Here is a 27,061-nt window from a genome sequence, read left to right on the forward strand (position 1 = left end):
TAGAGAATATATATTTATAAAATACATCAACACTACTTGTAACACTCAGAAATAAATGCAATCCACGTTCCGTCTTTACCACTTCCCATTTGTTCCGTCTTACCACTTCCCTTGTTCATTATTAGTGATCCATTTGTTTGTTAAGTTCATCTTTCTCCAATATACACAGTACTGTCATTGTTTTCTGGGTAACACAATAAAATGCATTTGTCATGCATAGAAAACTACCTGATAAAGTTTATAATATGAATTATCTCTATTTTAAGCAATCTATCTATGCGCTGAGTTTGTCTTTTTTCAATAGAACACCTCTCCGAGGCTTGCAGAGCCTCTTAAAATTGGACTTCTTTTCGTGTCCACCCTTACTTAAAAAGCACTAATTCGTCAAAAAGAACAAACGAAGACTACCAAAGAGTCCAAGTTATTGTGTCTAGGGTGCTTAAAGCTTCTACCTATAAAACATTGTTAGAACTTCTTAACAAATTGGGCTTGGTACAACCTTTGCCGTTTATGAGAGCGGGGGTTTTGCAGGCATGGAATGGACGACCACTCGAAGTAAATTTGAGTGCATTATCATTTGATCTATATTATTTTCTAATGTATTAAAAACTCTTCTAAGATTCGCCTAATCTAATTTTAATCACATTTTTTAAAATGAAATTCCAACAAGCATTGAAATCTCGGGAAGACAGATTGCGCTGCTGCTAAGAAGGCTAAACAGGATTTATATACATTTAATTTTATTTGATAGATAAAATATCCCTTCGTTTTTCAAGCCAATACAAATGTAAATTACTTGATGGTAAGCTGGTTCCCGTTTTATATAAATAGTACTTATGAATTCTTCATTATTCTGCAAGATCTTTGAGTATGTTTGATGGCTTCAAAACGTTAAACCCATCGGCAGCTGTAGAAATAAGGAGTCCTGGGATTTGAGCATGCCAATGCACCTCTTTGATATCCTTTTGACCCTGTAATTCAACAAAAGCATAAATTTATACACGAGATTAAAAAATTAGTCTTCTGGTCTTCACTAAAAAGGAATATCACGTAAGCAAGCATTAGAATATCTCGCCTGATGAATAAAAAGTAGTTGTGGGGGTATATTTTCTGGCGCATCCACATTTTCTTCTCTTTCTGCTTTAAACTGTGCTTCTTCTTCTTCATCGCGCTCTAATGAAAGGTCCCATATCCTGGTGAAACAAAACATATTAATAGTATTATCAGAAACAACTGACCATCACTTCCTAAATAGTATTATGAAAATACCCAGTACCGTAGATGGTATTATGAACATTGCAAAAAGTGCATTGATATGCGAATAATAGATGAAGTCTGTGGCTTTGTCAAGAAAAACAGTAAAATAAAACAACATACGTCAACTGATTGTCAGCTGATGATACCGCAAGTGTTGAAGCTTCATGATGACTCCATTCAATAGATGTGACAGGATGCTTATGATATGTAAGATTAGCTACACAGGAGTCTCCCTGGAGTATTAAAAATTAATAATTAGTATCCGCTATCCTGGGTTAAGAAACATAAAGCATTTGAAAAGATTATGAACTTGTAGTTCAATTTCAGTAACTTCTTAAGCAATCTTATGGAAGTATTGTCTTTGCATGGGGCCGTGGCATCTAAAAGCTTCAATCCTGTAAATAATTAAGTTCATCATGATTATATATGGGCAATATTTCCAAATATTCACATTTACTTTTGGAGTGACTCGTATCATACTGGAAATGAGTATGGAAAACTTCTCCAAGCACTAACAACAGGGAGATCATTTAATATGCTCAAATTTCCTTTACAACGTATCTTTGAAAAGGTCTTACAGTAATGGAGATGTAATAAATATATTTTAGTGTAAATAGTCTTTCATACGGTGCATTTTCTTATTTCCTACGCATGTGTAGCAGCTAAATGCCATTAGCAAAACACTATATAATGCCATCCAGGGTCTATCGCTGAAAGAATCCAACACTGGAAGCTAAAATAAACAAATTAAATCTAGGAAGGAGATTGCATGGAAGTTAAGAGTGCCTTTCACCAAATGAGGATGATGTCCTGCAAAACAACTTCCTGAGTGACTAAAAAGTAGAAACAGTACAATCCAAAGATTGGCCTCCTGAGGAAGAAAAATGGGCTACAAAAATAAAAGAAATGCAGACTTCTAGAAACTCCCCTTCTCAAGAGATCAAAAATTCTCATGCCTCGTAGGAAAGGAGATCCTGCTTTGCATATTTTCCAGCCTCCATAGAAAATCAATATATATCTATCAAGAGAAATATCAGCCATGAAGAGAATCCAGCAAAATACCTATGAAAACTTGAGAGTGATACTTAATATGGTTGGCATTGTCTTTCGAAATGAAATAAAATACAATGCGTACAAAAAATTCCTCCATGTCGGTGATAACGACTTCTTGTTTTTCATGCATAAACCCAACCAACAGGACGTTGAAGCAAGCCCATAAGTTTGCATTTTTGCTTTGGTTGCTTATAAAACAAAATTGACTTCAAAAAAAGTAACGGTTACTTTTTTTGAAAGGAGATCCTGCTTTGCATACTCTCCAGCCTCCATAGAAAATCAATATATATCCATCAAGAGAAATATCAGCCATGAAGAGAATCCAGCAAAATACCTATGAAAACTTGAGAGTGATACTAATATGGTTGGCACTGTATCCAAAATGAAATAAAATACAATGTGTACAAAAAATTCCCTCATGGTGGTGATAATGACTCCTTGTTTTTCATGCATAACCCAACCAACAGGACGTTGAAGCAAGCCCTCAATTTTGCATATTTGTTTTGCTTGCTTTTAAAACAAAATTGACTTCAAAAAAAGTTACGGTTAATTGCAATTACATTACATATCCCACAAATAAGAAAAGTTGCACAAATAACCACCTGTTACTCCCATAATGAATACATGTGCACGTTGCTTTTGTTTCTAATATTTTATTTTTGAACAAATATACCAAACCATACCAACCAAGGTCCCAGATAATATAGTGAAACTTTTCCTGTATCCGTGCCAGTACAAAAGGTAAATTAAGTTTTGGATGGTCCTAAAGCAAGCCATCAACATAAAAAGCAATATAAACAAAATGAAATAACACACCAAGAATGTAGTGACATTTGCTCTTAGTGTAACACAATCTAAACCATGGACTACACTTTAACACTACTCAATAAGCAGTCTTTATAACTATTTTATCCCATACCAAATATATAAGTTCTTATGTCATATCAATTAATTGAACTGATAGCTTTACTGGCGCCAATCTTCATCTCAAAAGAATCAATAGCCTTCTGGTAGGCAAACTCTTATCATGAGAATAATTCTGCTCGAACAAACCTTGTAGACTAAGTCCAAATTACATCCACCAGAGTCTCAAAACCGTATTAGTAACTTTTGTTTGTTTCATTGAAGTGTGCCTATATTTGATATGCTTTTATTTATAGGCACTAAACTTCTGTCCAGATGCAGACAACAGCATGCAATCATACTTGGTTTCACTCAAATTTCAAATATATAGAAAAGGCGAATTAGATAAATACCATAGCTGCTCTAAGATCCCAAATGGAAAAGCTTCCATCATCACTTCCAGATGCTATCATGCAGCTAGCCAGCCTAGACAGGATAAACAATGCAGTAACCAAAATCATGATCCATTGCCATATTATTATAAACAATAAAAAAGAAATATGACAAATATTATCATTCACAAGAAATGTAATATTTCCAAACAGTACCGATTCCATGAAATAACATTGACATCTGCATCATGTGCCTTAATCGAAATTGCTGGTTTGTCCAAGATTCGTGCATCCCAAATAGCTACTGTTCCATCGACAGAACAGGACGCAAAGACATTGGCTTCAGTGGGGCTCCACTGGTAGAAGAAATAAATAAGTCTTGTGAATCCCCAAAAGAAAAGCTATCCTCAATGTTAAGCAACGCCAAGATAGATATTTACACCATTAAACAAATCTCACACACCTGCAGATCCTCAACACTATCTGTGTGACCTTTGAAAGTTCTTTTATCTACAGTCCATTTTCCATCAGATGTAGGCTCCCAAAGGTGTATACAACTTTTGCAATCACCTGAGCAGACACATGAGAATGGGCAAAGGTGAGGTGAAATTAGGTAGATTTAGATTATGGATTAGCAGAAAGAAGTATTATGCCCAACTGTTAAAGCAATTGGTATGCAACACACCAGACAGAAGCCTTCCAGGTGTAACAGGACTCCAGTCTAAAGCAAATCCCTCATCACTGTGTCCACTGAAAACATGTAAGGGAGCCTGCCGTACAACTTTGCTGCTTCCTGTGCTAATTCTTGGATCTGACATTGCCAATGAGTTCAGATGTGCACTGACATCCCAAACCTGTACCAAAAACCAACTCACAAATTCAACTGCTAGACTGAAAATATTACTAATTCATGTATATGCTTAATCATCAGAATTGAATCTTATATAACACAATGATGTAGTAGCCACCTTGCATTATGTAGATTCACTTCATAGGCTTACAAACACACATTAGATATCTCTGACTACCAGTATTTGCCTTAACGGAAAATAAGACAAATAACAAATGCCAGAAAGCACCAGAATTCATCTGCAAAGAAACCAATATTTCACAAAGCGCCAAAGCAACAAACAAACTAGCAATAGATCAAACTATAAGTCTACAACTAATCGAGAGCCTATGAATTCCAGAATTATAGCGTTATTCAAAACTTATAAATGTTCACTTGGAGAGGAAATGCTTGCAACATAAATAGTTCACTTTTGTTTGATCTAGGTTTTTCTACCAGTTTCTAGGACCTTTGAGGTAGACTGTGGTGATTACAACTAGGAACTTAATAGCAAATTTGACCTCATGGATTGTGCAAAGATAACACTTAAACGTACATCAACCAACAGTAGGATGTTGGTTCTTTAGTCATATTAGTGCTCTAAAAGTTGCTGCATATTTCCACATTTCATGTAAACCTATCTTGCAAGGCCCCTTGAGCTACCAATTAGCATACATTGAGCTGCTCGAGGCTGGTTTCATTAGATTTTTTGGTGAATAGATTAAGCTTCTCTCGAGACATATTGCTTATTATCTGAGTTACCGGGTTCGGACCCTGGAGCTCGGGTCTGGGTCCGGATTCAAGCCCCGGGTCCAGGCAGGATCCCTGTTTGGGACCATGGGTCTGCCCCAAACAGGGACCCTGCCCAGACCCACCGTGGACCTGGGCAAATCCGGGAGGACCCGCAGCATGTGGGGCCATAAAGTGGTTCAAAAAGCATTTAAAAATGAGTTTTTTAATATTTTTTTCTTCAAACCCTAAAGGAAGGCATATTAGATACTTTTCATTCATCTAATCTCTCATTTGCTTTCTCATTTTGCTGTGAGCATTTTGCAAGTTTGAAGAGAAGGTTGTAGAGATTGTTTGTAGAGTCTCAAATCTTTCAAATAATCAATGATGAGTGTTCCAGGTATGCATTTGATCCTTCCTTTTGCTTCTTTCTTAGTTTGTTTTTAGTTTTTTTATTGTGCTAATTTTTTATCAAGTTTTGTATAAGTTCTGAAAAAAAAAATTTAATTTTTTTTTAATAGATTGCAAGAATCATAGAATGAGTAGTCAAAGTTCAGTGGGTGGGGAGGGATCCCAAAGATTTAAAATTGATAAAAGCTCTCCTTTGTGGAAGTATACAACAAGATTTGAGCAATGTGTTGCAGGGGGGGGGGTATATATGGAAATGCAATTTTTGCCAAAGCCAGTATAGAAGCTCATATTACTGGGTTAAACATCATTTTACAAGCCTAGCAGGTCAAGGGATTAGCATGTGAGAGGCCCCCAAAGGGAGGTAAAAAGGGGTTGCCAGCTTCTCAAATAGCAGGCATGTTAAAAGAACAAGAAGAAACTGATAGGTTAGAAGGGGAAAAAATATAGATCAAAGCAAAAACCACCAACACCACCCTCTCAAACAACCACTAGACCACATCCCTTCCTACCTACCCCATCTACAGAGGAAGATGAAATAGAAACACCCTCATCCCACAAGAGAGGCCCATTAGATAAGGCATTTCAAAATGAAAAAAGAGAAATTGCTGACATAACATAAAGGTTGGGCGTTGCCTCATTATGTATGGTGTTTTATTCAATCTAGTAAAATCACCTTATTGGAGAGAGATGGTGCAAGAAATAAATGAAGCACCGCATGGTTACCAAGCCCTTGGATATGAAAAGTTGAGAATCACCATATTGCATAATGAGAGAGAGAATGTAAAAAACCTCCTCAAACCAATAAGAGATTCTTGGATCCAAACGAGGTTGACCATTGTTCTGATGGATGGAAAATTGCAAAAACTGTCCATTGATAAATGTAATTGTTGGCTGCCCCGAGGGGGCAATGTTTTTAAGGGCGGTTGATTGTGAAGGGCAAGTAAAGGATGCAAATTTTATAGCCGAACTTCTCATTGAATCCATAGAGTCCGTGGGAGTTGACAATGTTGTCCAAGTAATAACAAACAATGCTAAAGTTTGTAAGGCTGCAGGTGCTTTGGTAGAAGCATGATATGAGCATATATTTTGGACACCATGCACCATCCACTCCTTGAACTTGGTGATGAAAGCAATTGGCACCCAAATTGAATGGGTGAAAAAAGTGTATGAGGGTGAGGAGATCCAAATGTTTGTGACAAACCACCATATGTCACAAGCAATTTTCAGAACAATGTAACCATGGGTAATAGGTTGCTGAAACAAGGTTTGCTTCACACACAATCGTCCTTAGACGACTTGTGAGGGTGAAAGAAGCATTGTGTCAAATGGTTATTAGCAACAAATGGGGTGGACGGAAGCAAGCCAATACAGAAAGGGCTAAAACTATAAAGGATATGATCTTGAGTGATTATTTTTGGAATAGGGTGAGATATGTATTAGAACTCACCGAGCCCATCATGTCTATGCTTCTGTATGCCAACACTGATGAGCTTTGTTTGGGGGACATATATGATGCCATGGACTCCATGTTAGAAAGAATGAAATTGGTAAGTTTAATTTTTTATACAATACTCTATCCTTGTTTATTGAGAGATTTTGATTTCTTATTTTAAGTGATTAACACTAAATCAAGATAACTTACATGTACATCATTTGAAATCCCAGGTCATTCAGAGGAGAGAGTAGGATCTAGAAAATACCTTGTACAATAAGGTGAAGAAAATTGTTCTACATAGCTGGAACAAGATGACTACACCTTTACACCTCCTAGCATACGCACTTTGTCCCAAGTATTATAGCGGTGAAATACTTTCTAATCCTGGTAGAGTGGCACAATATAGAGATCCTAAGGTTGCTATGGGGTATAAAAGGACATTTAGCAAGCTCTTTAGTATCTTGATGTGGCATCAAATGTTAGGAGAGAGTTTGTAGATTTTGTCTCAAGCAAAAATGTAGACCCTGATGCAATCAATGACCATAGAATGGATGCCATTGGATGGTGGTACTTACATGGGCAAAGTTACATGTACCTCCAACCTCTTGCCATTAAGATCTCGTCACAAGTATGTTTTTAAGTTTTTTTTCCTTTTCTTATGGCCACTTAGCTTGTCGAATTAGCACTCTTAAATTCCTATTGTATTGTAAAATTACAATTTCTAATTTTTTTAAATTGTGTCAGTTGTCTCTCTAAGTTGCAAGCTCTTCTACTGCTAAGCGGAATTGGAGTACATACTCCTTTATCCACTCAATGAAGCGTAACTAGTTGGCTTCGAAGAAAGCAAAGGACTTGGTATTTATTCACAACAATTAGTGCCTCCTGTCAGCAAGGATCCAGGATATAAGGAGCCAGAGAAGTTGTCGGAAGTACTACCCGAGACTTCTGACTTGGATATGACCGTCCATAATATATCTAGAATTACCTTGCTAGATGTTGAGACGAGGAGGAGGATGTGATTGCATCTGGGGCTAGTGGAACCAGTTTTGGTTCCAATGATGAGTAAAATGATATAGATGAGAATGAAGCCATTGATCCCTCATATTTTGATGACCCATTTGGCCCTTGAAGGGCATTTGCATCTTTGATACTACGAGTCTATGATCATCGATAAACTATTAAACATTTGTCATTGACTAATTTATAAACTTTATTAAACTAAATTATTATCTATCAATCTGATGAAGTAGTTTATGTTTTGAAATTCCATTTTGCATTTCAGTAATTCAATGTATGATTTTATTTACAACATTAACATAGATTAAGATTAATGAGTGAGTATTTAATGTTTATCTTTGACAATTGGCATTGATCAATAATCAAGTTACATTGATATATTCATACTATGAAATGACTTAGTTTTATAGCTATGCAAGTTTCTTTTTTTTTTTTTTGCACATACACACACACACTCACTCACGAACCCACCCACGAACCCAAATGGGAAAAAACAATTCGCTTGAATCCACGAACACAAACCCAAATTCATCCCCGAAACCGAATTGGCAAGTTAGCTTATTATACTAATAGCACTCAACACGTTAAAAGTTTTCAATACCACAACAACCTAGTTTATTTGGGTCTACCTTTGTAAGGTTAATCACTTTGAGGCACCCTTGTGCATGTTACAAGGCTAGAGTATTATAATTTAAAACCGTAGCTACCTAGTAATTCATACCTTACCATATCTCACAATCATAAATCTCCATCTTTGAGACACACACGAGAAATTCACAAATATCATTAGAGTTCACAAATAAATTTGTAGTGTCTATCCATCTCCTAGAAGATTCACTGAAAATTGTGAAGAGTCCTATAGACAATTTTATACACACACACATATATGTAAACACACACGTGCGCACGCACGCACACACACACACATATATCTTTCCCCACTATAGAGGTTTGAGAAAGAAGGAAAATAAAAAAAAAGGTTAATTATGTCTACATGCACTAAAATTTTAACAATTGATTGAAAATATAGCCATTCCCAAGTAACCAGGTCTCATGTTTTTAAAATGTGCTTCTCATCTCAATACCCATTTGTCATCTCAAGTTGATGATGACCTGATGGTTACTATCGTATATCAATACAATAAATCTTTGTTTTTGTTGACACCTATTTGATATTTTAAAATGTTCTTTTTTACTTCTTAGAATTTAAACTTCTTAAAGTTGTACCATTATATTTTTTTCTCTTAGATTTAAATAGTTACATTAGCCTCGCATTTTAACATGAAAATTTCTAGAATGTCCCATCAAAAACATTTTGTGGAGTAATATGAAGTTGATGAAGTCCCTAAGAGCCTTCATATGCCAAGTATATTGTCATTTGATAGCATATTTGTTTGTGGTATTTGTCAGTGATTGCAAATTTTCAAGTGGTAAAAAAAATCCCAAAGTCATTAACCAGTTACTTCTCTACAGTCAATGACTCTTCTTCAAAGTGCCAAGCGGAAGAAAGATCAGTGGACTAGGTCAATTTGGGAAACATTCAAAACCATCTCAAGTTCCCTAAATAGAAGACATGCACATGCTGGTGATTTCACATAGGCCAAATAACTCTAAACCATCAATGAAGTTTTAAAGGCTTTTATACCAATAAGGAAATATGCATTGGTGGTTTTGTTTGCACAACCAAGCTTTAAAATGCCAATAAGAACATGTTGATCGGTGTGTTTATTCAATCCCTCCAAAGGTTGATAAGTCAAAATATCTCTACCTTGTTTAAAACTGCATTTCTTTAGCACAGAAAAGTTGCATGCAAAACATGAAGGCTCTCGGCAATGGAAGTCTCGTCAACGAGATTAGTGAGATTTATCAAATCATCGATTTGATGGTGATTTGATACTCCCTGTGGAAGAACTTAAAATTGCTTAACAACCCAATAATATGGTGAGTGGATGAGCAATCGATTGGATACATTTTTGAGATTTTCTTTACGAAACAATAGGTGCATACTGCATATTGTTATCATCAGGCAACTAAAAGAGATTTATATAAAACCAAAAGATTATAAAGAAGCCAAGTCAAAGAATGTCATCAAAGATATTGCAAAGGTTTGAAAGTTGTTAAGAACTCTGTTGCAATGAAAAAAAGGTTATCAAGAAAAGATATCAGCATTATGAATAACTTTCTAAAGCATTTGGATGAAGAAAAGTGATCCACAGCCGAATCATCCCAGTGGTAATTGTTGGCAATATAGACAAATTTAATAAATTTAGAAACAAGCTGATGAGTTTATTAGCAAAAGAGTTAGTTACCCCAACTAACTTATTAACTCTTAAAAATATCATTGTCCCTAGTAAAGACCAATTCTATAACCTTTTGATGCTGAAATAGGAGTCGTTGAACCAGGTATGGACAGCCATAGGATTATCAAAAAATGTCTCTTGCCAATACTGTAAAAGCTGATAGAGATGCATGCAGAAACTTCAATCATAGGCAAGTGTAAGATTGAAGTCCACCAATGTCTCAAACAATATATCATATCAATGAAATCCAAATATTACAAGGCTATGGAAACCCATTGAAGAATAAAGGATAGATAATTTTGATTTGGAAATTCCCAAGTCAACACACATGCAAGATTTGAAACATGGGAGAAATGCTGATGACTATTGAAACAGTGAATTCCACAATCTTCATAGCATCCTCTTGGCTCACACCACAATGGGAGTATTAGACCAGTTTATAGTTGTTTGCCACTGCAGGATCTTTGTCTGATATTATGATTGCAATTGCTCTTGTCGACATGTATGCAAAATCAGAAATCAAATAAAACATGTGATCTCATAAAATGTAGAGAATTGTGGATCATGCAGAATCAGTGTGCACTAAATTGGATAGGGAAGGATTTCCGAGGGCTATCGGCATTTTTATTTAGTTGTGAAAACAGTTCAAAGTGCTCACAAAAAATTTAAAAAGGTGGAATCAGAGTGTTTGGCAACTTTTGAAAGTGCTCGAGATCATGAAAGGATGCATGTAATCTATTTTTTTATCAAAATATCTCAAACTTAGATGGTTGTTATATGAAGCTCAAATATTGGCAAATCGGTCCACCTTCCAAAACTAAAAGTTCGTCCATTCAATGATAACAAAGTTAGTTATTATAACTAACTCCAAGATTGTCATAACTTTTCATCGTGCCTGACTAGTGAAGTGCAACATTTTGCAAGATCTGCGGAGGAAAGAAGGCTTTAAAAAGAAACTCTGAAGATAATTTAGCTCATTGTGTTCGTGGAATCTCGTTTACGAACTCCATTCTTGGTTTTCAAATATCAATATGCTTATGTTAAAGGAGTTGAATGTCTTGTCTTTGCTGGATTACATTGTAATTGGAAAAGTCAAAGCAAATTCAATTGTCAGCTCGACTATGCGGGCAACTCTTCGAAAGTGTTTTCTTTGTCCTCAGAGATCACTGGTATAAACTCATGCCACCATATTTGAAATGGTGTATGGATGTTGCCAAAGGATAATAGAACATTAGGTTTGTATCAGAATATGGTTGGACATGCACTAGTATTCACACTTGTGAATTTTGTAGTTGTAGATGACAAGCATGAAAATAGCTTGACAGTAAAACGCAAGGAGATGCCATTTCATGAAATGCAATGATGACATGAAGGTAGCAGAAAAGGCTTTAGAAACTTTAAAGCTAATACAACTTGCAAATGTAGAAGCTTGTAAAGATATATGGGCAGCCTTGAAAATATTAATTGAAGATTCCTCCAAGGCATCATCAGAGGTGGAATAGAGAGCATATCTTTCTGTAGATATTGAAGAGAGAGAGCCAGTAACAAAAGAGTTTGACTTTATGAAGACATGAACACGTGTCACTTTAAAAACAATGTTTTCATTGATAAACGACATTATCATGTTACCACTAATGATTCAGTTCTTTGGGCAATAATGATGTGTCCAAATATGTTGATCAACAACTTAGATATATCACTATTGGTGGAATGGTTGTCTTTTAAAGAAAGAAAATCGTGCGCTATGGTAATTATTGCATTTGCATCAATAATAAGATTGATGGTGAAATGTCTACAAAGAACAATTTTGTCTAATAGAGATGGACAAGAAAAACTTTTGTAAACTCTTGGTAAGACTGAATTCATGAAACGAAGAGGAAACCTATCAAATGCAGCTGGAATACTTTTCCTTGAAATTTAAATTTGGTAACAAATAGGTGAGTCATGGATCAAGAAAAGATAGATAGTTCACTTTGGTGGCATCAATGCCATGGTTTTATTTTAATGTTATGGGCTTTGAGGTTATTTATTTTTCTAACAAAAGATTATGCGGGCCATTTTCCCAAAATGACAAATGATAAAAGATTTGCAAACACAAAGGAAGTAGACAAAGGTGGATGAGCATCTTAACAAAACCCTAATCTGAAAGTCACAAGCTTGTTAATTATATTTTTGTAAGAAGTTAGCTTTGGGTTCAATGTTTGTAAAAGTTAGGTAAATCCTAACTTGTTTGTAAATGGGTAGTTGTTCTAAAATGTCTCAAATAGCTTGAGTTATCCTAAAAAGTTAGAAGGGGTGATTAGGTGGTTCTGCTAAGTGGTCATGAGTTACTTATTCAAGGAGATTCTATAGATGCAAGGCATTTGTAATGTAAAAGAGTAGGGGGGGAGACTTTTTTAGAAGGGAAAACTATGGGCAAATTCTCTTAGACTTTTGGATTTAGACTATGCAAAAAGTGTTATTGAATTTGTATACGTTTAAAAAAATAATGAAGAATACATTTAGTCGTATGTCTCAAATGTATTCATGAATTGTTAGTAATGATTTTTCATATGCGAAGTTGGCAATCTCTTTATGTAATGGTGAAATCCACTTTTTCTTCTACATATGCAATTATCTTGATGTGTACATACCGAAATAGTGTATCTTTTCGTATGACAAGGTCTGCTATCCATTCTTTCATTACCGTTGCATCTTGCACTAAATACCCCTTTGTAATCATTATCTATTGCGAAATCCTACCTGTTATTCGTATGTCTATCACTGGGGTTTTTCTTTATCTTATTTAAGTTTTATGTGTCCTCCTTTATGTACTTTCAGGTTAAAAGTACACAAGAATACAAATACCCCTATCATATAAGAGAGCTGCCCCTATGAATCCAGAGGAAGGTTGTGATTTGATTGTGATCAGATTTCAATCCCTCCAACTGTTAGTGTAGTTGTCACTGCTCATTTGGCGCACAAGTTCAGCTTCTCACAGTGACAAACTTGTTTGTTAACAAGTTACATATTTATTGTTTTCAAGTACCCATCACTCTTTTCTCCAAAAATGGCTTACTCTCATCCCATCTTCCATACCAATACCAGTTCCCATCTCTTCATGAAAATCGTGATTCTAGCCATCCATGGCTAGGTGATTTCACACATTAAAAAATGATGGTTGTACCTAGTGGGTAACATACACAGGGTTTTGGGTCATTCCTCAGAATAGGGACATCTTGTAAGTGGTAAGATGCTAAATGAAATGTCCTCCCTAACATCCCATGTGTCCTAGCCTCCACCAAGAGACATACCAATGACTTTACCCTGTCAGGAACACATGGAAGCATCCAACCATCCTATGGACAACAAGACATCCACTGGGTGATTAAAAAGATTAAACGCTTAAACATTAATAAAAAATGAAAAAAATAAAGGATGCAATTTTTTATACTTCAGTTTCTTTTAAGACTACAGATTGCACGGTCACTTAACCTTGCTGGGGCTGCCACCACTAGATGTTTCTCTGGTTCTAAATACAAAAAGTTGAAATTGTTTCAAGCTACAGACTGAAAATCAGTATTGTTTCTTTAATTTTATGAATGTTTCAGTATTTTTAGTTTCCCAGTTTTCCCTGAATAAATCCTAAGTAATCAAAATCCACTTGAAACTTTTGTTTGCTGAGTCACTATCAATTCGAGTAATGCTACCATGGTTACAATAAAATGATTCAGAAAGTAAATATAAAGATATTAGTGAGGATGCTTAATAGCTTATTTCTGACGTGTAAATTTGCAAAGCAATTTGATGTTTACTGATATTATAAACAGCCCTTTCAAAATTTGGTGGGCCTGGCACTCCTAAAGAAACAATGCTGAAGCCTAGTACTCCCTTTCAGATGATGAACGGCAACATGCTTCATCATTGAAAACAGAAAATGCAGAAACTGTTCCAGAATTTGCTCAAATTCTTTAGATCTGGCTATGGAGCAGATAAAGCGTATGATGTTTTATCATGTTTGATCATACAGTCCAATTTCTTCTTAATCCAATTACCTTCAGATACAGTGTGATGAAATTGCTCTGGTCAACATTGTTAAAGGTTTGAGTAGTCTTTACTCTTCTGTCTGGCAAACATCATTAGGCCATGGCCGAGAATTTTTAGTTTGGAGTCCAGAACTCCAGATCATGTTGATTTCCTCTTTGCTCTTCTTAAAGTCTTAAGGTCTGGATGTTTTAATGTTCAACCGACTTTGAAAGAATGATTTACATTAAAGGAATATAGAGATTATTCCCAGTGAGCTTGACGCACTCTTTTGAGGGATATGTCTGAATGATACTAACTTTCTTGTTTAGAGAATGATGCTAATTAACCCACTTTTCGAGGATAAATGAACTTATGATCTTCCTTGAGATTTATTGTGTTAAAAGAATATTACCTTCAAATGTCAAGACTCGAGATCATCATGAAATTCATTATCCTAAGAAATATCTCAACCCATGTCATGACAAAACAAGGCAGCATACCGAGAGAGCTTTCCATCTTCCAGATTCTCAGAAATTGCTTTTTCAAACTCCTGCTGCTTACATAATTACTGTCCTCTCTGTCCACTTTGCATGACGGGGACCGTGCCTCTGAAGGCCTCCTAAAAGGGAATCAATGTTGTGATAGTCACTCTGAAAAATCCAGGTCAGTAAGCATCCTCAAGAGTCAAATGTATATAGATTCTAAAGGAATAAACACTCTGTTTTATTAACTTGTGCTGTTGCCCATAAAAATGAGTTATAGAATGTTTCTAATCCCAAAAAAGACAGCCCACACTGTACTTAACTATATGCTTGTGTTTGAAGGAGCCTCTAAAGTCTGATAAGACTTGAAGGATATTTATCAAAAGAAACCCCACAAGAAAAAAACCAATAGACTCTATTTTATATTCATCCATTTATGCCCCCCATATAATAGGTCTCTTTCCACCTGTTTATTATGAGTCTCTCTAGTTGACCACTACAGATCCTCATTATTTCATTGATAGCCTCTCCGGCAATGGTGGCAAGTATTACCTGTCTTCAAAAATATAGCTCCTCTAACTGAACCCACCAAAAAAATACAATTTAGACTTGCCGGAGGACATGAGGAACTGAAAACATCATAAGACAAATGTTCTTTAAAAAATTTAACTATGCATGTAAAGGTTGCTACAAAAACCTGAGACAGAATTCGTAGCATTTCATCTAAAAAGAGGTCAAAACACACAAAATTTAACAACAAATAAAAAAATCTTTAAAAACAGTCTCTATGAAAATTCAAAAAAAACTTGATTACTCTTTCCAATTCCACTTAATAAGGGCATTTTATTTTCCTTTATCACATTGCTTTTAAATTCAACACTACTAGGATTTTTAAAAAAACTTTTTATGTATTGCTGTTTAACCTTTAAAATAATCAGTTGCATGCTGTTTTCTTTGGAACCTTTACAAGGAACACAATTTTCCATCTCAACAACTTTTCCTGGCTTTTTTCAAATTTCAAACAAAGGCAACGGTTAGCAGCTTTACCTGCACGTAGCCATTGTCCGACCATGTTGCAACAATATGCGGCTGCTGTTCCATTGAACGTATACGATTTACACAGCCTTGATGAGCCACCTTGCACACCTGACAAAAAATTGTACATGATATATAAATATAGGTATATGTATATATAGCTCAAGTAGAAATGTTTTTATAAATCATGGTAAATGTTTAAGAATCAAAACCAGCCATCTCTAGCAAGAAAAGATCTAAAATATGTGATGCCAACGAACATGCATTGGCCCTTGAAAAAGAAAAAAATTATATAAATGTGTGCAAATATATAAAACATATCATAAGTTGAGAGTAGAACATCCTACAATTACAGAAAATGGTGTCCCAGATCAACTTATAGGATGCAAGAAATAGGATGTGGCAGGATTTACACGTCCTAAAGAAAAAATTAGCCTTGTGAAATATTAAGCATATCAAATGGACCGTGGAAGTATACCTGTAGGGTGGGCAACTTGGACTCCGTGCCCGAATCATCATCTATGTCATCTTCTTCATCACTGCTACTATCACTATCACTTTGATCCTCATCCAACCCTTTATGCAGATTTCGATTCTTACCACAGACATTTGATAACTTAAATATTCCAATCGCATTATTCACTGCATGATCTGCCTGTAGTTTGAACATCATAAATTAAGAAATTGAATTATTCCTCAGCTCGTGACTAGAATACAGAACACAAATGCCAATTTATGACTACCCGCTATTATTATACATGTTCAACCCAGCCAAAGAGAACTTGACAAGTAACATTTTAATATGACTCCAATCTGTTGTAAAGTCCATATGATATGAAAAATGCAGCGTAGCTTCAAGAAACTAGTACTTACACTAAAAGTAAACTTATCTATGTTCTTCATTTCAAAAATTTAATGATTAAGGTTGAAGAGAAAAATAAAACCTAGAGGTATATGGGAAACAATACACTAGCAGCCAGACACTAGCCTATCAACAACAAATGTGTAATAGTTGCAAATAAATTATAAACTTATTATGCGATCAAAATATTTTCCTTGGGTTGTATGGTCAGAAAAATATTGGTGCCTCTGAAGTTTAATACAAGCATAGAGAAGTGTTTGCAGTTTGCATTTTAAACAAAATCAACACTAACCTACTTAGTGAAAGCCCATTTTAAGCTAACTTGACAGATTGACCATATTTATAATTTAAAGACACTTCTATGATTCAAATGCATAAAGTTTAGTGATATGAGAAAATGAATGTATATGGGTAATTAAAGACTAGGAATTTCTGAGCTTTATCAGCAAACCTTCGTGATCTTGCCAAAAAAAAATACCAGATAAGACAACAATTGGTAAATATTAAATAACAATTTATGTGTAGAAACAGAGCTGCAGTGCAATTTACAGTCAAGGGGAAATGTAAATGTAGATGCAGCAACTTGCTGGTGAAACAAATCCTTTTTCCACTACCATCACTTATTTTTTAATAATGTCAACAAAGTGATTTAGCAAATAGAAGCACACACTAAAAAATGTCGCATATCATATACCTGAGTTCCAGCCACACAATAGAAAGTATGAGGGAATTCAGTGCGCACCAATCCCAGTGTATCACGTATTATATCAAAACTGTGTCAACCACATTATTTTTAGCACCTGATCAAGTAAGAGGAACCAGAAATGCACCAAAACTCCATAAGTAACCATAAAAAGTACTACCTTAAACAAGGCCATCCAATGTCAAATGCATGCATGCAATCATAAGCAGTTTTATCAAATGTAAGTTCCTCTCCTTCTTCAAGTTTGTCAACTCCTGGCTGCCAGACCTGATAAAAAGACAGCAGAATCTCTATAAATTTTAGAATTACAATTACCCAGAAAAAGAAAAGCTAAGCAACAAACTAGAAACTAAAGCATGTTAACTGTTATAGAATCAATTTACAGAAATAAATGCAGAGGTTACCATGCATCCACATATATAGCCTCTTATTTACAGATGTAATTAAAATTAACAAATTTTTACAAAGCAAAATTACAAATGTACCTTGGCAGATTCTTCTACAGATTTTGAGGTACCCTCCTCTTTCTTAATATTCTACAGCAAAAAGGCACACAAGATTTCAAAATTCATGCAAAAATATGAACCCAAGTTCAGTGAAATGGTGAAATTCATAATGGATAAAGTACCTTTACTTTCTTACGGACTCTCTTCTTTTTTATGTTGCGAGCCATAACATAGACCAAATGTATTCCTGGCACATCAAGATAGATGCAAAGTAAAGATGACAAACCAATTCAACAAATCCTTATCATATCTAAACCTTACAAATAGTGTTTCAATGTATTATACCAGTTACCATTTCATAATTGACATTAACTTGAATAAAATTAAAATCCAGCTTAAACATAAACAAAACGAACAAACTAAAGGTAGAATAAGGCACCAGGATATCCAGTGTACAAATATTCATGCTGGACATATGGACAATGGTCACAAGTAGCGAAAATGTTGGAAACTATTCCTATGTTGAATTCTTTTGTATCTGAATCTGACTAAATATGTAGTTTGCATAGAGGGAATAGTGCATACAACTTGGATCAAAATCAATTGCATTTCACGCTACCCTTAAATTGATGAGGTGGTTCATGTGCTGGTGAAGCATAAAAGACTCTCTGTGGAGTAAAATTGTAATGGTAGACAAGAAAGGGTTACTGCTCCCCTAGGTAGAAGGCCTTCTATAGCTCAAGGGAAGAACACTGATATGTATTTGACAGTTGATGTTTCCACATCTCAAAAACTTCTCCTCGCAGCAGAAGTATTAAGCCAAGTGATTTGCGTTTGAAAAACAAATTTAACATTCTCAGTGCATATTCCTAAACCAAACAGTTGTTCAACAATGGAAATATGGTAATCATGCAATTCAAGATGAAATTTTCACATTTGTTTAAAAAGCAGATATTAATATGGCACTTGCATGTAGTTAATGGTTTCCAAACTTTTACCTGAGAGGCAAAAAGTTACACTTTATCTTTTCACAGTAGTTTAAATTTCTATATTCAGTTTCTTATCCATTAAACCAGCAGCTTGACCAGAGGTGCTAAAGACCCCTGCTGACACATATAGCTCCAGTTGTCAAACCAAACTGAACACAGATCGAAAAGCCTGAAAAGGTAGAAGCATCAAAATGCTAGAAAACAATGTGCAGTACATATTGTGTATAGAAATATCAAAAGGCAAAGGTTGTTAAAGATTTTTCTATTATGGCTATATGAGTGGGCAGCACCTCAGACTCAGTGGGAGCATTCAGATGCCAATCCATCCCATCTCAGGCCAAATGAGACCCCTCTTGAGAAAACACAGAAAGGATTTATTTCCATTTCTTATTCATGCATCCCCTTCCAAATGCCTTTCTCACCTTATCTCGCCCTGCACTTCCTTTGAACCAACTTTTGCCTGATCATGTATTTTCTCTTCCAAAGGATCTTGAAGAACCAATAGTAGCCAATGCCTGATTCTGTTGACCATTATTTCGCTGGGCATGCCTATTTTCTGTGGCCATGATGAAAGTGTTTTGCAGAATTTTGGCATAGCTGAAGGCTGACTTACATTTTATTCCTTTTTGCAGTACTTCGCAAAGTGGCCATTCTCGTGGCATAAGGATGCTAAACTAGGTTCAAAAGAGGTGAAAAGAGAATATGTATGGCACGGGTTTTGCCATATTGTCATGCATGTAATGCTAATGTCAACTGTTTACGGTCGAGAATGCACTGTGTTTGTATTTCAGTGCTGATGTGGTAGGAGGGGTGGTACTTTTTAAGTGAATCATTAAATGTTGTGTTTTGTATGGGATAGGATTGACAAGGGGGAGGAATGATAATTTGAATATAATGTATGACTTTTACTATTAATAAAAATAATTACTTTACTTTTTGCAGTACTTCGCAAAGTGGCCATTCTCGTGGCATAAGGATGCTAAACTAGGTTCAAAAGAGGTGAAAAGAGAATATGTATGGCACGGGTTTTGCCATATTGTCATGCATGTAATGCTAATGTCAACTGTTTACGGTCGAGAATGCACTGTGTTTGTATTTCAGTGCTGATGTGGTAGGAGGGGTGGTACTTTTTAAGTGAATCATTAAATGTTGTGTTTTGTATGGGATAGGATTGACAAGGGGGAGGAATGATAATTTGAATATAATGTATGACTTTTACTATTAATAAAAATAATTACTTTACCGATCAAAAACAAAATAGCTATCAAAATTAACCGTTGATGCACTCAGGTGGAAAGGGACATTACATTGTTCTCGTCAAATACATCACAAGTTCTATAACAAATGTAAAGAACAAATTTTAAGAATCCTGTCAATCCAGTGAAGAAGCCTTCACTTTGTGTATAAAGCAGCTTGACATTACGACAAGGTCAGATTGCTATGTCTGGCCATACAACAAAAGTAAATCAGAGGTCATGCCATTATACTTCAATAATATAGAATGGACCAGGTGAAAAGATCTATGTGGCAACTCATGTTGTTTTGGGAGCATTAAATACAGTAGAACTATGAAAATAGAAGAATCTGTACTTGAGTTTCTATTCAGATGCTTTTATAGTAATCAAGTACAGTTTGGGTAGCTACAGCAGGATCGCTTTATTATTGGAAAAAGAACTGTGTAACAGGAACTCGGTAATTAGAGAGCACAAGAAACATCAGGACTTGCTTTGGAAATGAAATGAAATGAAATGAAAGGTTTTAATGATGTCCACAAGACCGCCATTCTAAGGAATCAAAAGGCCAGTTAAGCAGCCTGTGGTAATTTCTCCAGGTTGTTCCTTTTGTTATGGATCTGAATTAGGAAGCTAGCTGTCTTGTGTAGTCTTGCCTCTTCAAAAAAGTTCCTTCATGCTGCTCACCTGTAGGCTATCCTCGTACTCACTGCAAATATGTTCATATGCAGCACGCTCCTTGATAAAGTGTCATTCCGTGTCCACCACTACTTTGCTGCAAAAAGCACAGACTCTCTCTTCCCACTCTTCTTTAACGACCTTCCATCTACCAGTTTCACATCGTAAATGATGAAAGCTGGTCCTTAACTGGGCATATCTACATATTTTTTAGATGCACTGAAAATTATCCAAATTAACCATGTAATCATAACAGGCCTTTTGCTGGCAATAGTCAGTGCTTTCTCAACCAACCCAACTCCCTGTGGCTGGAATGAATCTGAGCAAGCTAAGGCAGGCAGGTCCATTATCAATAGCATCCATAGTAGGGACTACCCAACTGAGTAACAATTAATAAACAGTTAACCCCAGCTCATAAAGAAAAGATTAATCCAGTTAACTACCCCAGAGTTAACAGCCAATCTCAGCCAGTATAAGCCTGATCCAGATCATCATTCAAAGACTACATAAATTTAGCCACCAATCATAGTGATCAGATTACTAACATACCCATCTAATAACCAACCATAATGTAACATATGCATAAAAGCTTCAATTGACTGGGTACAAAACAAAAATTTGATGATTACCTAAATTTAACCATTCTGAGCATATTGCTAACAGACCCAATTGCTATCCAAGTACAACTTAACATATATCGTAAGGATAACAGATCACAGAGAATTACCAGGAAGATCTCATTAATAATTGAGACTTACGGCACAAGTTGAAACAACATATGATGCCTTTCCTTTGCTAAACTCTAAACAAATTGTATCCCCATTAATATAGACAGAGGGGTTTGATCTATAGCATCAATTTACAGCAAACAGGGGCATATGTATATCACTAAACAGCCTGGGCAGCTGAGGTTTACACGTTGAATGCATTTACTCAAAAGTTTCTGCAACCTATTCCGCACGTCCTTTTTTGTGAAATATCCTACAGTCATAGCATTCCTTAAAACCATAGTTCTTTATAGCATTCTGTCAAACACTTCACTGGTCTTGTCCATGCTTTCAGATTTCGCATATATGTCTAGCAAATCAATTGCAACATTTGAAAGATTTGTCTCCTTTATATTTTGATGGATGTTAATAGCCCAAAAGATCCCAGATTGGCTATACATATACCAATTGCATTTGCTTGAAATGTTTTTAATTTTTTTTGAAAAAAATTAATTTTGTGCACGTCCTACAACCACTGCAGTCTATGATTGTCACTGCTGCTCAGACAATCTTAAAAATATCTTTGGTTTGACTGCAACTTATTTTCAACACCCCAATTAGTCCAATTTATAGAATGCTTAGACCTCTTAACCTGACCTGACTCTATTGCTGTATTGAGCCTTCCATGAATAGGTTAATTCAAACCTAAGATATTTTTATTTATATGAAAGTTTCTCTCAACAGCCAACAAAGTTTACCATTTAAAAGAAAAAAGCATCAAACACTGAAGATGAAATATCGTAGGCTTCGTATTAAATAGAGAAGGAAAAACTTATAGATGGTTTAAGTTTGAACCACACTTGCAGACAGATCAGACAATCCAAAACCAGGCACAGAGATGCAGATACTTCTCTGAACAAAGCAAAAACTAGGTAACAAAAGGGTGTTTGCAACTTAGCAAATATCTATCGTCTCATTAATGATATTTGGAAACAAGGTGACACAAATATTTAGTGATCCAAGAGCCTCATCTTGCATCAATCAAGATAGAAACATAAACTCTTCTTAATCATAGGAATTTTTTTAAATCTTTCCCTTACAATACAACTTTTCAATTTTAATTCCTAAAAATAGGTGTTCCCTACTATGATGCAGAAATTTATGCTAAACATAATCAATATTTGAATGACAACTTAGAGAAGATGTACAGACTAATTTCTAGAAGCTGCCATAATCATTATTAATTTATTAGAAACAAATATGAAATTGAAGAATAAGAAATATCGAAATGATATTCCTATTCAGATGCTTTTGTAGCATTCAAATTTCTTCTTCTGACTACAGGGGTAGAATGAACAACAATCCTTGGCAACTGTTTGCTGAGTTCCAGTTCCAGAGTTGTTTTCCAGCTTTAAAGCATTCTGTTTGTAGCTATTGAAACTGAGGTTATGAAGTTTTTGTATCAATCAAGGATTGATTCAGAATGGTAGCTCTGATACATTCTTTCAGATGTAGAAATTTTAATTAACTTCCAAGACCAAACAGTGAAGAGACAACACTTTCAGCTCCTTTAATAACAGAACAATGCAAAACCTAAAAAGAGTGTAGAACCCAAGAAACAAGTCACTATCCTTTCGACACCTGTATGGTCAGAATTCACAGAGAGCTCTGTCCAAAAGAATTCCAGACAAAATTCTACTCCAATCAAAGAACTGGTACGATTTTATTTTTTATATTTGATTGATTGTACAACTATCAATTCAAATTTATGCAACAAAGCGATTTGGCGATTCTTAACATATTATTTATGCTGTAACATGGAGCTGAAAGCAATATGTTTAACATATAGCTCAACACATATTCCACTGAATCTGCATATAATGTATTGAAATGATATGCCTATTATTTTTGCTCTACAATGGAGTTGAGAGAACTTTTAAATCAAAAAATATTTCATTGAATCTGCGCATAACATATTGAAATGATATACCTATTCAATGTAAAGCAATATATGATTTAACTAAATTTGACCGTCATTAAGAAGCAAGCTTAGATTTATTCTATTTGCGGTATACTTTTCTCATGGATTTTGAAACAGACAGCAGTGAGTTGGACCGTCTGCAAGAAATAAGCTTAAATTTCATCTTTTTTTATTTCCTTTTCTCATGGATTTTGTAGCATGAAATGCCGAATAAACAAGTGAGGATGCCCATGAATCAAAGAAAAATGATCTCATTCATTTCTTATAGGCTGACAAGAAAAACAAGAAAAACTTAAACCTTAGCTCCAAATGAAACTAAAACCCTAACAAATGCATCCCACTTGTAGACATATCAGAAATATATCAATCATAGGAATGATTTTTACAATATGAGCAATTTTGTAGAATTATACCAAAAAGAGGCAGTTTGTGGTCACCAGATAGCATTGGTGTTATTTCCATAATGGTGCTTGCTAGTTGTAAACTACACAAGAGGTTATTGCTAGTATCAATCCATTGGTGCCTTCACAAGAAAACAATATCGTTCCTGTGACTTGTGGTGATAAACACATGGGGAACAGACAAAGTGGAAGGGCAAGATCAATGACACAAGTGTGCAGAGGGAAGCGAGCAGGCAAAGAAGCAGGATGACAATTTCTGAGGATAGAAATCAGCTTTCTGTGAGTAAAAGCTCCCACATAAAGCACCTATCGGCTTAAAATCCAAACTGAAGTAGGTTTGGGAGAGAAGAAGAATGAAGTAGCTATAGGCACTTTTATTCTTTTTAAAACCTCTATCGTCTCTCAGTTTAGAATCTTGGTGATTCTTTTTCTATTAAATCACCTCACTGAGGACGAACTTATGCACCTTGATGGTTCCTCTTATAAAAATCGACTTCTCAAGGAGAAGAATAAGGATGTTGACAGGTGAATTACCCAACCTATCACATACTTTAGGTTGTGCTCCCAAATCAGCTACCTTTTTTGGTGATTAGCCAGTAACATTTATAGCTCTTTTCATAAAGGATAAAAAATTATGTCCCGAATGTTTTGGTCATAAGAAAACCAAATCTAGCAAGCCAAAACTCTTGGATATGTGATTCCAAGTCCAAAGGTTTTACCGAAGTTTTGATAGAATAAATTTTACATCTCATTGGGTTCTCTTTGGTTTTCTGGCAATTATAATCAAATTTAAATTGCTTGGAAGTACAAGTAGTAAAATTGAAATAAACAAAATGATTTATTAAAGAATAGAAAAGCACTGGAGGGTTCTTATCAGAAGAATCCTGTAAAAAATAGTCTTCCCATCATCTCTGCATTGTTTATATGAAGGATATAATTTTCTTTAAAACATAAAATTAAGGATGTACTTGAACTCATAAACAATGCAAGACTATTTAGGCTCATGGACACTCTTGCATCACCAAAAACAAAGAATAAAAGCAGTTTATAAGAATTGTGTTTTGCATACAACTTTTTGCAGGATATAGCCTGGTGAATTAAAAATTAAAAGCTAAAGCAAAAACATTTCTGATAAACTGTTTTCTAGATTTTGGTTTTGTCTTTCAGTGATTCCAAGGATGGTCAAGTGGAAGAGAGGTGTTGATAGCTTCAGGCAGATTCAGGACAGTCATGGTTAAGCAAGAAAGACATCACTACAATCTTTGTCTGGCAGCCAAATCTGGAAATAGGGATATTTAGAAAGAACCGCATCTTGATTATAACGACCGTTCAAGAAAGCAGGAACTTTGACAAGCAGCCAAATCTGGAAATAGTGATTTAAGCCAAGCTTAAACCGAAAGATATGTCATCCAGAGGAAATGAGTCAGCCACAAACACTAGAAAAATACTGAAAGTAAGTCGATAATGACAGCTAGGGCATTTTGGTAATGAGATGTGCCCTAGAAATGGTAGCGAATAAGAGTTTGGGCAAGAGAAAGAACAAAAATGCCAGCAAGGGTGCCTGAATTTAGGCAAGTCGCCGAACAAAAAGTATAAATAAATAATAAAAACTAGAAAAATAAGGGCGTGGGTATTCAACTTGTCAGATATCGGAAAAGGGTGGGAAAAACAGATAAGGCAGCAGAACATGGACTTGTGATTTGCCCAGACGTTGCTAGAGATTCAGAAGCATGGAAAAATGGAATAAAAATAGGATTTTGATTCAATTTAGGTACAAAACAATTACTCATTTATTTTCATTTTTATATTTTCAGTTTTATCTATCTCGGCATGTTGTAAGCCTTTGAAGGCTGAACTTATAAATCAATAAGAGCTCCTTTACTGTGTTTTCCATGTCGGTGTTTGAATCGACTATTGAATCTGATTTAAATGTGTTCCCCGCACCTCTGATACTAGAAGAAAATAAAACTTGTAGTTCATAATTCCCTTGAAATCTACTTGCAAAATAAAATGCAGAAAGAAACCTGTCTTCCGCCGATCTGGATTGTTGTGAACTGTTCGGCTAAAAACGCACCGCCTGTGAGTAGTGAAGCCAAGTACTATGCAGCCTCCTCCTCCGATCGTAGGGTTTAAGGTTTTAGGGGAAAAAATATAAATAATACTTTTAACAAGCGGAAAAATAATCAAATATTTATTTATTTGACCTACGATTTTTGGGATATCTCGTATTGAAGGCTTTTAAAGAGAAAGCATGATACAAGTATTTGTATGTACACTCCTCCCTCTCTGAGAGGGTTTCTAAAGGTGTATGCGTGGATGAAGAAATGTTTTACTAGAGTAAAATTTTGGTGATTTGATCAATTTCTATATTTATAGGTTATATAGAATTTATTCAAAGATGTAGTTTCAAAAAGTTTAGATTTTATATAATGGAATTAATTTTGAGAGTAGTATTAAAAATAAGTAAATTATAGAGTAAAATTTTGATGATTTGATCAATTTGAATATTTATAGATTATGGAATTCATTCAAAAATGTAGTTTCAAAAAGTTTAGATTTTATAAAATGGAATTAATTTTAAGACTAGTATTAAAAATAAGTAAATTATATAATATAAATAAATATTTAATAAGATTATTAAAAAAAATTAAAATATTAGAAAAATATTTGTATTTAAATAAATTGTATATAATTTATAAGATCAGTAGTTGTTAGAGATGTAGAGATTCTATTAATTAATTAATAAAAAATAAATGAACTAATTTGAAATGTATGCATGCAAAGAATTGAAAATGCAATAAAATCTAGACTTCCATAATTAAATCTACTAAAACCTTGTTCTTATATGAGTAATATTTCTTTCATAATTCTTATGGTAGTATATTTTACCAATTTTCAATTATCTCTTTTTTTTTCTCAAAGATTTAATACATATTTATTGAAAAGGACTCTTTGTATAATGTCTCCAAACTTATATCATCTTGTTCTTCAAGCTTTAATATCTTTAATCTTTTTTCATAATACACATTATTTATTCTCTTATTTCTTGAAAAGAAGTATTTGAAATGAAGTTAATGTGTCCTTGCACTTAAAAGTGAAGCATATATTTAACAACATACTCAAGGAAAATCGTACGACATCAAGCCATGATATTGAAATTAATGATTCTATTATTGTCCACTTTCTCGTTTGCATTGTTTGCCTTTAACCTTCAAGAGGTAAGTTTTGCAATTGGAATTGTCTACCTTTAAGAAATATAATGTAGCTTTTTATC

The 27,061-nt window shown here is 34.8% G+C and overlaps 1 protein-coding gene across 1 annotated transcript; it reads right to left on the reverse strand.

The window, feature by feature from the left end:
- Window positions 1-705: 705 nt before the first annotated feature.
- Window positions 706-25,911, reverse strand: LOC149550941 (Transducin family protein / WD-40 repeat family protein). Its single transcript, XM_089786509.1, has 14 exons — window positions 25,812-25,911; window positions 17,982-18,046; window positions 17,839-17,889; window positions 17,514-17,620; window positions 17,345-17,423; window positions 16,267-16,443; window positions 15,801-15,899; window positions 4,231-4,399; window positions 4,009-4,115; window positions 3,762-3,901; window positions 3,567-3,639; window positions 1,378-1,490; window positions 1,076-1,193; window positions 706-971 (listed from the first exon to the last, which is right to left on the reverse strand). Exons 2-14 carry the CDS (start codon window positions 18,024-18,026, stop codon window positions 849-851), a joined length of 1,401 nt encoding a protein of 466 aa, XP_089642635.1. The 5' UTR covers window positions 18,027-18,046; window positions 25,812-25,911; the 3' UTR covers window positions 706-848.
- Between the last annotated feature and the right edge of the window lie 1,150 nt (window positions 25,912-27,061).

The sequence above is a fragment of the Cupressus sempervirens genome, chromosome 6 (assembly GCF_028749045.1).
Source record: "Cupressus sempervirens isolate cs-2001-9-10 chromosome 6, ASM2874904v1, whole genome shotgun sequence".
Taxonomy (NCBI): domain Eukaryota; kingdom Viridiplantae; phylum Streptophyta; class Pinopsida; order Cupressales; family Cupressaceae; genus Cupressus; species Cupressus sempervirens.